Source organism: Desmodus rotundus, chromosome 2 (assembly GCF_022682495.2).
Source record: "Desmodus rotundus isolate HL8 chromosome 2, HLdesRot8A.1, whole genome shotgun sequence".
Lineage (NCBI taxonomy): Eukaryota > Metazoa > Chordata > Mammalia > Chiroptera > Phyllostomidae > Desmodus > Desmodus rotundus.
This window is the reverse complement of record NC_071388.1, coordinates 78,198,897-78,211,552: the sequence shown is the minus strand read 5'-3', so window position 1 is coordinate 78,211,552 and position 12,656 is coordinate 78,198,897. Positions and strand designations below refer to the sequence as shown.

Genomic DNA, 12,656 nt, shown 5'->3' with positions numbered 1-12,656 from the left:
AACAGAAGGTAGGTCTCCCTCAAGTTGACTACAAAATAGAAAGTCAGATTTTGTCTGAAGTGGTTAGGTGCTATTTGACACCTGTGCTAAAATTCCACTGATAGCAGTAGAAAATACATTATCTTTGATAAGGTGTACAAATGGGCCTGCAAATTGATGGAAACACCCAGAAAGGCATGATTCCTGAATATCTAAGAGAAGAACAAACTTTTATTCTAAAAGACACTAACAGTTAATATGGAGAGAAAACAGAGCAAAAGAAATCAGCTGCTCAGTAGAAGATACCACATGAAAAGTTGACGGAGTGTTTGTTACAGAGTAAACCCTAGATAAATGTTGCCATTTTTGTCATTCTTAGTGATGTGGCTTCCGGTATTTAGGTGTCAGGGCCTCCTGACACGTGAGAATATGAAAACAACGAACAACATGCCAGCTGCACAATAAGCCTATTCATTTTCAGTCCCTGATGTCCCGTATATTTTTAATGCCTCTGTCCAGTTCTATTTTGGCAAAATAAAACAGTAGGCTGAGAATGTGATACATTGGGGCAAATATCAGGGTGATTTGCCTATGGTTAGTACCAGATTTCTATGGCAAAGTCTTCTTCCAAGAACAAGACAATGGAAAAATGTTTCCATGTCTTTGACTCAGTTTCCCCACAAGCAGGTCCTTCTCAGCCCTACTTTCTCACAGAAAGGTGTCCTACCGCTCTGAACATTTCATAAATCCCTTCGGTAGGCAGTGTAACTTTCTTGCATTTTACATGAAGCTTGGGAAAAATAATTCGAATTCAGGATAGAACTATGTCTCAGAGAAAGATAAAAAAACAACAACTTGTGCATCAGGTGGCCAACCAACACTTTACCATTAGGGTAAAAATAGGTTATATAAAACAGACATTCTCTTCTTACTGCTTTTAAGGTACACATCACATCTGTTCTGAGTGTAGGCTGCTAAGAACCAGTGAAATTGCGGTTGTGGAATTTGGTTCATTGAAAAGAAATGTGACCCAATTAGAACTTCTATGAGGTAAAAGGTTCCAGGGGAACTTAAAAACCTGGATTTTTTCTTTTAAAGGAAAAAGGCAACTTCAAAAAGATCAGTGCTTGACAAAGTTAGAGAAAACCCATCAAAACAGTGAATATTGCACCTTTGCTATATAGTATTTTGGGGAATTCAAATAGTAAAATATGAGGAATTTCCAGTTTTAAATTAAACTAATTGTTTATCAGGAGGGTGGAGAGCGCACTTTGATTTGGCTTTGTGACCATACAAAGCACCAGTAGTTCATAAATAACCTAACTGGTCACAGTGCTAGACTATACATAGAGGAGCCAGGGGTAAGGAAAGGAGAACGAGAAGAAATGTGCAACCGATAAACCCACCATCCTGTAAATGCATTACTCGCCGCTTGTGTTAGCTGACTGAGGAATCCAGGCTGGAGTAATGTGGATTCCTGCTGCTGCAATTGGCACTTTCTAACCATGAAGTGATGATTTAATGAACTGCAATAGCAGGCTTTCTAGAGCAGCTAAAATCAGTGGAAAGAAAAAAAAGGACATATTCACAGGAAAGGGTAATGAATCATTCTCTCGCCTGGTCAATTGCAGCTCCAAGAAATGCAAGTTTTTTTCTTTTTCTTCCTATGTGGCATGACTCTGTGTATTAAATGAGAGTACGATTCCTAAAACCCGTATCTTCCATGCTGGGGGAAACAATATAAATAATGACAATTTTTGTGAGAAGGCACTTTTGATGATGCACTCCCCCCCCAAATTTGGGAGTAAGATGGGGGTGTGTCTTATAGTCCGAATGAGGCTTACCTGGCTGGGTTGGGGGGGTGGGGCGGTGGTGGTGGAGCAGAGTTTTTTTTCCTATTTTCCTCCTCTAAAACCTAGGTACATCTTATGGTCCCGTGCATCTTATAGTATCTTTTTGAATAAAGAGCACTAATCTGAAGAAAAGTTCAACTAACACAAGACAATTATGAGTGAAAATGTCCAACGTGGACAACTGAAGATGAATGTGTGTGGATATTTTGCTTGATGAGAGAATCAATGTGTTATCCCCTGGCAAAGATGGTAAAATATGAAGTCTGCAATAAGGTTTACCCCTGCAAAAGTCAGCAAAGAGACGGATTCTTTGGCAAAGTAATACATGCAGACTACACACACTTTTCGCCTCCAGGGCCCTATTCCTTGATTCTAACCTTGCACCCTTGGGTCCGGTCAGAGAGGAAGCTGGTCTTCCGCCCTTTTTGAGGCCAGCTTCCAAGCTTAACCTGGGCTCTTGGACCACCCTCCCTCTCATCTCTTCTGGGACCTTGTATTTTCCATTATTTCTATTATCTTAGAATTTTCTCCATTAGTCCATATTTCCATTTATCCACAAGTTTCTTCCCCTCCACCTATAAAACAGCTCAAATGCCCTGATATCTTTTTTAAAAAATATCATTCCCTTGATGTGGCTTCTTTTTCACACCATCCCTCTCTTGTTGTGGTTCCTTTAGTCACAAATCTCTATCTGTCTCTCAATTATATCTTCTTTATCCACTGTGGTCGGGCTCCCACTTCACTGACCTTCTACAACCATGGGTCCATGATTCCTTATTTATAGCTCTAAAGTCCACAACCTTCTGAAACTGAAAGTTTTTTAAAAAACTCATTTGGCAGCAAAACCTGACTAGAACTGACCTATTTACCTATGTGTAATTTATCTGCATTTTGGGGGGAATAACCTACAGAAGCCGGTAAACAAGGTCTTGGATTCATTAGGAAGCAAACCTGAGCCTAGACACAAACCACCATTTGAACAAAACAGGTTGTTTAAACACTTGTTTGAAACACAGCGACACTTGCCTTATGATTATTCTTATAGGCATCACACCCCTGGAGCAACAGGAAACCCCTGATGAATACAGATCATAGTGGAACTAATACCAGATTTAGAGAAAGAATTCTACTGAACATTAGGAACTGGGGAGTCAATAGAATAAGCCCAATGGAGGCTCCAGGGGAAGTGTTTGTGCTGTTGTTCCACTGCTCACACCCACAGGTTAGAATTTTTTTTTTTTTTAAAGAAAGAGAAGGAGAGAAACATCAATGTGTGGTTGCCTCTTGCACACCCCTTACTGGACACCTGGCAGGAAACCCAGGCATGTGACCTGACTGGGAATTGAACCAGTGACCCTTTGGTTTCCAGGCCCATGCTCAGTCCACTGAGCCACACCAGCCAGGACTATAGGTTAGAATTTCTGTGAAAACTAAGGTGTTGATGGAATTATGGCAAATACGGGACATTTAAAAAGAACAAAAATGTTTCACTATTAGATATAGTGGTTTAATGAGATTAAGTTACATCAAGACCAATGGTATTTCTTTCTCTGATGAAAAAAAAGGTAAATAAAATCACTAAAATCTATTGCTGTTATCTGTAATTCAGTTTCTGTTACAATTTTTCACAATTGAAAATAAGAAGTTGATCTTTTGTGAGTAGGAAGATCAACATTTTTCTTATTGGCATTTATAATACTGGCTGTTGGTTTAGTGATACAAATTTAAATTCTAGGCTTCAGGGCAAAGGTGCCTGTCCCTGGCCTACCACCACCTGCGACAGCCTGACCACTCCACAGCAGTACAACACCTCCTCCCCGCTCCCTCCCAATCTGGAAAACACTATAGCAAGTGAATTCAGACTTGCTTCCAAAGTGCCATCACTTCACCCTGGCCAGGTGGCTCAGCTGGTTGGAGTATTGTTCTGCACCCCAAAAAGGTTGTGGGTTTGGTCCCCAGTTGGGGCTCATACATACGGTATTTTGCCGTGTATAATGCACACCCATATTTTTGTCCCTAACATTCAGGAAAAAAATCTTTCATTTTAATTTTTTAATTCAATTTTTATTTATATTTAGAAACAAAACTAATTATTATATTCCAGGGTATTACTTTGCATATAGATATTGTTAGTGCTTTCTAGAGTTACACTTTTAACGCATTAGCATAAATAAAAGAATTAAGAACATTTATATAGACACAGACTTAGTACTACCTATGTACAATATGCATCCTTATTTTTCCCTCAAAAATTTGGGTAAAAAAGTGCGCATTATACATGGAAAAATACAGTATGTTGCAGGTTGATCCCTGCTTAGGGCACATATAGGAGGCAAGTGATCAATGTTTCTCTCTCAGATGGATATTTCTGTCTCTCTCTCTCTTTTCCTCTCTGTCTCAAATCTATGAAAACTTATCATTGGCTGAGGATTTTTAAAAATGCCATCATTTTAAGCTGCAGGTTAGCAGTACTTTTGGTTCTGGGAATGTTTTATATGTTTCTAGGAGTACTAGGAATTTATAATAATTGGACCTTTAAAAAGAAAGGAAAAAACCTGACAGTATTTTTCAGAAACTCTAGTTAAAAATGTGCTTGGTTTTGCTTATTATAGAACTGTTTAGCTAACGGTGTCTTAAGGCCACTTCAAGACCTACGGCACTGGCGGCAAGACCCAGAAAAGGTCTGGTCCTTGCGGTCCCCACCGCCACTCCCACATACATGGGAGTATTCTGCTCCGTAAGTGGACCAAAGGCCTTCTCAGACGATAAACAAGATCTATCTATCTGTCTGTCTCTACATATCTGTAGCTAAAGAAATCATTTTTTTTATTAACTAAATTTCTGATTTCTTAACCCAAGCTATTGTTCCATGAACTGGTAAAATAGAGTTTTGACAGGAAAAAAACCAACCAACCAACCAACCCTCAATGTTGGATAATGTAATTTCTAAGCCTAAGAAAATAGTTAAACATCATTTCCTCCGTTTGTAAAAACACCATTTTATAATTTTCGTGGAAAAATCCTGAATTCTTTATCTTATTTTGGTGAAACATTGGAGCACAGCAGAGTTAGCACTGGTAGGTCATTTTCTGTAAGTCAGAAGATAGGGGAATTTTAGTTCTAAAAGAAAGATTCTATTCTTGGCATAAGTGTCTGCCTTTCAGTTGTATCAGTAGCTCACCCTGTGAGCACTTGGATGCTCTGTGACACCTTTGGTGTGACTGCGTCCTGCATGATACAACACAGTATCTGGCATCAGTGAAACATCGACCTCACATCCATCCATCAGCTCTCATGTTTCGTTGCAGCAGAGAGTGACAGTGGAATGCGTTTGACTCAAAAATGAAACACGCTGCAGCACCTTAGCCGCTGAAAGAGAGAACTCAGGCTATGAGTTCTGCATACAGGCAAAAGATGCAACAAAGGGTAAGCCTAACGACTGATAAAATAAAAGATGTAACCTGGAAGGTACATAGAAAAATAAACTTTAAGTTCTAAATATAGATCAGTTAGTTTTCAGATACTTTTAGAAAAATGAAATCTGAGAAACACGCTATTTGAGTAAGTGTAAGTGTAGGATGGAGAGTCTTCATTTCAGAAGAGATTACCAATTAAATTAATGCAAGAATGCGTTTCTTGTCTGGACGTTTCCTTGACTTCTCCTTAAATCACTCCCCACACCCCCAAGTCTTTCTTTGAAGATGAGTTCAGTAAGTCAGAGTAGAAGCCCATGAAGTATGAATATGAGAAGCTTCAAGTCAGATCAGGGGCAGCAGGGAGGGAGGTGAGCATGGAATGGAATGGAGTGGGTGGGCTGGCATTCTACTCTCCCTGTAATTCTTAGGTCCTGGATAAACCTTTAAATGAACATGTTTGCAAACTAAAATTGTGTTTTTGCAACTGTTCCTTTAAAGTAACAGGTGCTAATGGAATACATACCAGGAAAAAAAAGATCTAAGTTATTTAGATCTCATTTAACAATTTCAAAAATTCTTTCATCTCATCAAAATGCTGGGAGGAAGGAATTATCAGCTTCACTTTAAAGGTCTGGGTTGGTGACTATCCGCCTGAGGTTACACAGTTACCAAGAACCAGAGACGAGACTTGAGCTGAAGCTGAGGTCCTGACATTATCACTAGGTCCCAACACCTGGGTGCTCTATCTCCAAGCAGGTCACATTTTAACTTGTTTCTCATGTTCTAGGAGGAAATAATTGAACCTGTCTTATCTCAAAGGGTGGTTGTGACAATTAAATGTGAAATGTCAGAATGGTGTGAAAACTATTTATAAAATTTTTTTCACTTCTAGAAAACCTTGACAAAGTTGACATTGAAGGATCTGAGAACATTGTAATTTTCACTCTGCTCCTACAAGAATTAGGAGAACCTATAGATGGAGGATTATAAGATTTCTAGGTATAAAATTAATAATGCGATTTTTAAGTATTACCTATGACCACAGAAATCTAAAAAACAAAACTTTATTTAATGACAAAGTATTTTTGATGATTTGTTCCACATTTTTTATCCCACATTGCCTTCAGTGGCAAATATAGATTTAAATTTTGCCATCTAACTTATAAACATAGTTTAAGTATAAAGAAGAAGAAAGGTGACATGCCTGATTACAGAATCTCATCCTGGAAAAAGTGATAGGTGAATACCTTGTGCTGCATGTTGAGGTGCAGACACTATTTGCAGGTGAGAGCCGTCTAGCCCAACAATAATAATTTGCACTTGGTATTGCACATATGAGCAGAACATCCTCCCACCCCAAAAGCCCTTTCAAGTAAATAAAGAGCTAGCCAAGGGTTAGCGGGGAAGCACTAAGATTTGAATATCTTCCTTTGAAATATTCAAAGGAATATTTGTCTACATACTTTTAGAAAAATGAAATCTGAGAAACACGCTATTTGACTAAGTGTAAGTGTAGGATGGAGAGTCTTCATTTCAGAAGAGATTAGGAAAGGAACATCTCTCTACATACACAAGCATTCTTGAAAGACTGTAAAAACCCAGGATATTAGTGGGATCTATTAGGTAAGATCGTACTGTCTTGGGTAAGAGAGATCCTAATGTCATTCACTTTTAAGAGGAATAATTAGAGTGCATTTTGTTCGTCATGATCAATTTTCCAAATTGTTGCCTTGCGTTAAGCAGCACTGACAAAGCCAGAAGTATTTGGGTTGCAGCTGTTTTCCACCGGAGATGCTGATGGCCTGGGAGTTAGTTGCCTGCATTGAGCAGAACCAGGAGGCTCTCTTGCTTGTTTGGCAGCCAGGCAAGGCTTTCAGATTTAGAGTGGAATGCACTGAGCATACTAATCTATCCATTCTGAAGCTGCATGTCTCATGGAGAAAGGTTGCCTAAAGGTCTAAATCAAACAAATTTGAAACTTTAAATATAGCATAATAATGGAAATTTAGAGTAAGCTGCTGATTTATTCTGTATTTTTATATGGAGAGAGTACAATTCAAAAGAAAATTATGAATGTCTTCCTTGTTCATTTATATCTCCTTTACTTTTTAAAATTTTACTAACCAGGAATTTATATTTCCAATGTCTTAATTCCCAGCACTTATTTTTCATCTCTACTCTTATTTTTCCAACATTCATTAAGCTTTATGCTTTCTTATTTATTTCTATTTCTCCTTTTTCTGCTACTTTTGTCCTATGCTTTATGTCCAAATAAAAAGTTGAGAGTATCTTCATGTAATTTTATCTGTTGATTTAATTTTTAAAGTTAAGAGTTTAGTTTCCTCTATCCACAAATTTAATATACTTGCTTTGGTTTTATTATTCCTATTCTATTCATTAATCGTTATTTTTCCCAGTATGTCTTATATATTGTTTTACATGTATTTATTGTTATTATTTTAAAAGCCTCTATCAGGGGAGTACCCCTATATACTCACATATCATACCCACATTATTTTCACAACAAAGTTTTAGTAATTAAATAACACCCATTTTAAAGTACATTAAAGCACATTTAAAATCATTAGCTAGATGTGGAATATATAACTGTCTTTTAAGGAATTTCCCCTTAAATGAACAAAAACATAACAGGCAAAATTTCTCTCAGAATCAGACATTAAAGATCATGCCCTAATATATAGTTTTTTTCTTTCAAAAGGGATGCTGAGATGTATTTTAAAAATTTGTAGTGGGAATCCAGAACCACTACCTGCTAACATTTTTCTTTCCCCAGACCATTAGCGATAGTGAAGGTTCCTTTCCTAATTAATTGGGAGGTACACCTCATATACTTTTTGGAAGTGGACCATGTTATAAATGATAAATTTAAATTTAGGTGATTGGCCTAGACTGTACCTTCCTTGACCACAAAGGATTCAGTTTTGTTTCATGTCCCTAGAGCCCAGCACTTTGCCCGGCACCCAGTCAGAATGCAGTAAATATTTGTCGAATGACTGATTAAATGAATTACTCAAACAATCACTTAAGCATCAAGGGTGTATGGACAATTTGAAGTTGGGAGAGAAGAGAGACAGGAGATCGGCTGATCGATGACAATAGACTAAGTGTGACTGGGTAGGTGCTTGGAGTCACCACCAACGCTGGGATGGCCCAGACTTCGTAACAAATGAACTGCGGAGGCTGCATGAGGAAGGGAGGTGAAAATCAGATGTAAAATGCTGCGAACCTGCCACAGATGTAAATTGAAAGGGGAAAAAACAGTAGGCTTTCTTTGAGGCATGTCAAGTGTATGATGGTCCAGAATGGAGATTGGCTAAGGCAGTTGGAGAAATTAGACAAGAGCTTGGTTAAGAAGTTAGGGTTGGAGTTAATCATTCAAATGAGAGCTCCTTCAACAGAATAAAAATAATTTTATAATGAATCTTGTTTGGGTCCTTTATAGCAAAACAATATGCAATTGTGATATTACAAGAGAGGGTGTAGATATATATCATATATGTAGGAGAGGATATATGTATGTAATACACATATAGTAGAGGATATATATGTGTGTGTATAAATAAAATAAGATACATATCTTTTATATCTATACCTTATGTACATAAGATATACATATAAAATCTTCATGACATTTCTGTTAAATAAAATCTACTGAAAGGTATAAAAAAATTAGGTGATTGGACCACGGAAGGGCTAGGGATTCTCAAGCTGGGAAAGGCAAAGAAATTCCATTCTTCTCCATCTTCTTGTTCAAAATAATGTGACAATAGGGAAACTTTCTGGAATAAGCTATTCCAATAATATACTTCTCAGTTTAAAAGTAAATGTAAATATTTATTAGGTTGCAAAAGAAGACTTGTTTCACAGAGGTTAAAACCCAACTTGCTATAATTCAACAGAATAACTTCAATAACATCAAACTTGTCAGGCCAAAATATGAAACATGTATTTACCTTGCTGTGTTTGTGGGACTCTTGGACGTGGAGATGTTTTTGGCTTGGGAGGAATGAGCGGTATTTGCCTGGGAGCTGAAAACAAAAGGATACGAGGTTTGGATCTCTAGAGCTCTTCAGAGTCACAGTACTAATAGCTCTAGGTTCTCAGAGACATTTGTCGAGTGACTATGACTTAAATACACAGCAATTAATGCAATTAAAGCTTCCAAAGAGTTACAAAGTATAGGAAAATAATTTCTTATTATAACAGAAAACAAACAAGAAGGCACATTAAACAATATCCAAGATATTCAGCTAGCAAAGGAAACTGTTGAAATTCCAGAAACATCTACTTCAAATACCTTTTAAACAGGTTAAAATAAATTTTCTAATAACAAGTATTCCTCCCTAGTATTTAATACAAGTTCACACCATTTTGTCAGATTATTCCAGTATAAAATTTGATTGCAAATAGATACAACGGCTTCTAAAATACATTAGCATGTCATATTCCAAATATACCTAGAAAATGAATGTATTTCAATGGTAAGTGCTGATGGAAAAATTAATCTTATTAAACAAAATAATTTTTATTGATCATACTGAAGAAGAGAAATTGAACAGACATTAAAAGGATATATTACTGAAGAAAGTTATTCTTTTGCTGGGCAATTCCCAAAGGACTTCTAGGACATTCAGTATAAAAACCAATGATTTCTTCACCAAGAAAATTAAAAGTATATCCTGCTAGAGAAAATGAATGATCAAATGCAAAGTTGCAGTTTGTGGAAACACCTCACTTGGTTGGATTAAAGTGTATTTGGGATAAGAGAGGTAAGAAGAAACAAAATGTTTCCCAAGGTCATGGAGTTTCAGGCACCTTAAGAAAAGATTGCTGCAAATAAGTGCTATTAGATGCTAGAAGTTGTTTCTAAAGAGTCTGCAGAGACTTCCTGTTGATGCTAAACCAAAGTATGCGCGGCATGCAGTGGCTTCAGTGGAATCTTCTCACCTGTAAAAGAGTGAACACCAAGGTATTCTGGAGGTTCCACTGGCTTAGGAACCTGGAACCTGGAGATTGAGAGCTCCCTTTGCGCGTCACTGGGTGACAGCTGCAGGGTTTCCGTCAAAAGTTACAGAGGTTTTCAAGAGCCCTTCCGATTCTAAAATTCTCTGATTCTAGAGTTTCTTTCAGTCTCATGATTCCCTGACTCCCAACTTACTACTACTTGCCGAGGAGGTTCCTAGTGACAGGCTATTTGCTTTCCCCAGGCAAGTCCACAGAAATGGATAAGATCTCACAATTAAACATCTCAATAATATTAATTATTATAGCTATTAAAAACAATGAACTTTGAAGAGTTAGAGATAATTGATACAGATTCAGTTAATGCAGTCAATACAGAATTTTGGCAATAATTAAACTATAGAGTTTAATAGGCAATATTCAATAGGATATTTCCAAGGACAAGGAGTAAAATTAATATCTCTATCCCCTGTGGAAATAGAGTCATATAAACAAGTTCAATAGCAATCAAAACACAAGTTTGGACATATTTATATAGTAAACTCCTATTTCAAGGGAGCCTATAGATATCGAGAGGATTTTTCCTTATAAGAGGAAGCATCTTTAGTTAGCTATGTTGATGATGTATTTTCCTTCATTTCTAACTTCACCATCAAGTAAACCTTTTATGACTTGCCCAGGTAACTGGTTTGATTTCAGTTTCTCTTATTTTGCATGCAGTGAAATGGCCAACCCACTGCAGCACAGAGTGGGAAGAAGTAAAGGACCTGAGTAATGACAAAGTAACTATGGTCAGTTATGCCTTTTTACAGGGGTTGCACAGTGACACCTGTTTCTGTTAACCTCAAACACAAATTAGGTATCTTAAAATACTTTTTACATGAAGATAGAACTTGTAAAACTAGTCAAGATGATAAAGTATTTAAAATTCCATTTCAATGGAATATAAATGTTCTTCCCCAGAAACATTACTATTTCCTATGTTAAACACTTGCATGGCAGCTGAGAGGTGCTTTCCACTCATATCCTGATGATCATTCAGGACGCTGCTGCCTGACGGCCTGCAATGGGCACATGGCGCATGGAGGAAGTATGGCGGCAGGGACTGTGCGCTGAGTGATTAAGGCAGGGCTTCCCATGTCAAGTATGCCCATATTGTCTTTCCATTCTTATATTTTGCAAACACTCACCTTCTACATGAAGTATAAAATAATGCATTTACTAGGTCCAGTGTGAGGTTCATTTGGGCTGGGTAGGATTATAGTTTGGGAAGGCTGAATTGATGCTTCTATGGTAACTGAAGGAGAATAATGAAGGTAACCATGGTGCTTCACACACTTTGAGTACAGATGAAAGAAATGATGGTAACAAGTATATTTTTTAAAAGAAAGAACACTGCAAGCCTATAGCGAAATAGCATTCCTCCTTCTTCATAATGCATGCATTTTAAAAAATGCTTAGAGATGCTAGGTTACAAAAATACTTTCCAAGTAGTCAATGTCTTTACTTTTTGAATCTTCACTCCACACTAGTACCTCCTCAACAATGCTAGAAAGATATATTCAGTAGTAACCGTAAAGGAAAAAACAAAGTAATAAAAAAGTGTCAAAGCATAAACTGATTCAAGAAGCATTGAATTCCATTTAAATAATGGAAAAAACATCAAACATGTAAATGAATGTGATGGCATGAGTGTTAATGGAAAGTCTGTTGCCAGGGTAGAAAGTTTAAGTGGATCATTGCGCAAAAAATATCATCTGAAACATCCCATACAACATCAAGCTGGCAGAGTACGCAGTGTTAGGAAAGAAGATGCTTTAGAGTGGACGGTTTCACTGACTTAAGTAGAGAAAGAGTCCAGGTCTAGACACAAAACTGAGTGGAAGAAGAGACTTGTTGGACGATGGTATGCATGGAAGAACCTAGGAGGAAAATCACGTGCTGAGACACAGAGTGAGGCTGCAGCGTGCCTTCGCAAGGGGAGAGAACCCGAGGTTCTCAGATGACGGTGGCAATGAGGACAGAAGCTGCTGGGTGTGCCATTACCTAATGTGGTCTCGGGTGGTTCAGACACACTTGGAATAGATTCCACAACTGTATTGAAACAAAGGAGAAAAATTTAACATATTGTAAGATGTTAAGCTACAGGCAAGTACTTTTCTTTAACATTAACACACCTTATTCTCCTAAGACTTTGCAGAACAATGAATTTAGAGAAGAAAAAGAGAACCAAGAGTAGAAATTCTATCCTATAAAACTAACATTCCAAGTAATATTTATGCTTTAACTTTCATTAACTGGTTGTCAAATATTATGACTCAATATTTAGATGCTACAGAGAATCTGAAATGTATTTCTGTATTCAAAGAGTCAATTATCATTTTAAGAATCCAAGAATTTGGGAAGCTATTAGCTCTTCAAATCT

General features: G+C 37.3%; 1 protein-coding gene across 20 annotated transcripts in view; it reads right to left on the bottom strand.

Moving 5' to 3' along the window:
• ABI3BP (ABI family member 3 binding protein) overlaps positions 1 to 12,656 on the bottom strand; it is a 246,227-nt gene that overhangs the window by 61,238 nt on the left and 172,333 nt on the right. For 18 of the 20 annotated variants that reach the window (XM_045193486.2, XM_045193488.2, XM_045193493.2 and 15 more), the window contains 2 exons: positions 12,278 to 12,325; positions 9,223 to 9,297 (listed from right to left, as the gene is read on the bottom strand). In XM_045193486.2, coding sequence (XP_045049421.2) covers positions 9,223 to 9,297; positions 12,278 to 12,325 — 123 coding nt within the window. The remainder of the gene's footprint in view (positions 1 to 9,222; positions 9,298 to 12,277; positions 12,326 to 12,656) is intronic. The other 2 variants (XM_045193503.2, XM_045193504.2) reach the window with 1 other exon arrangement.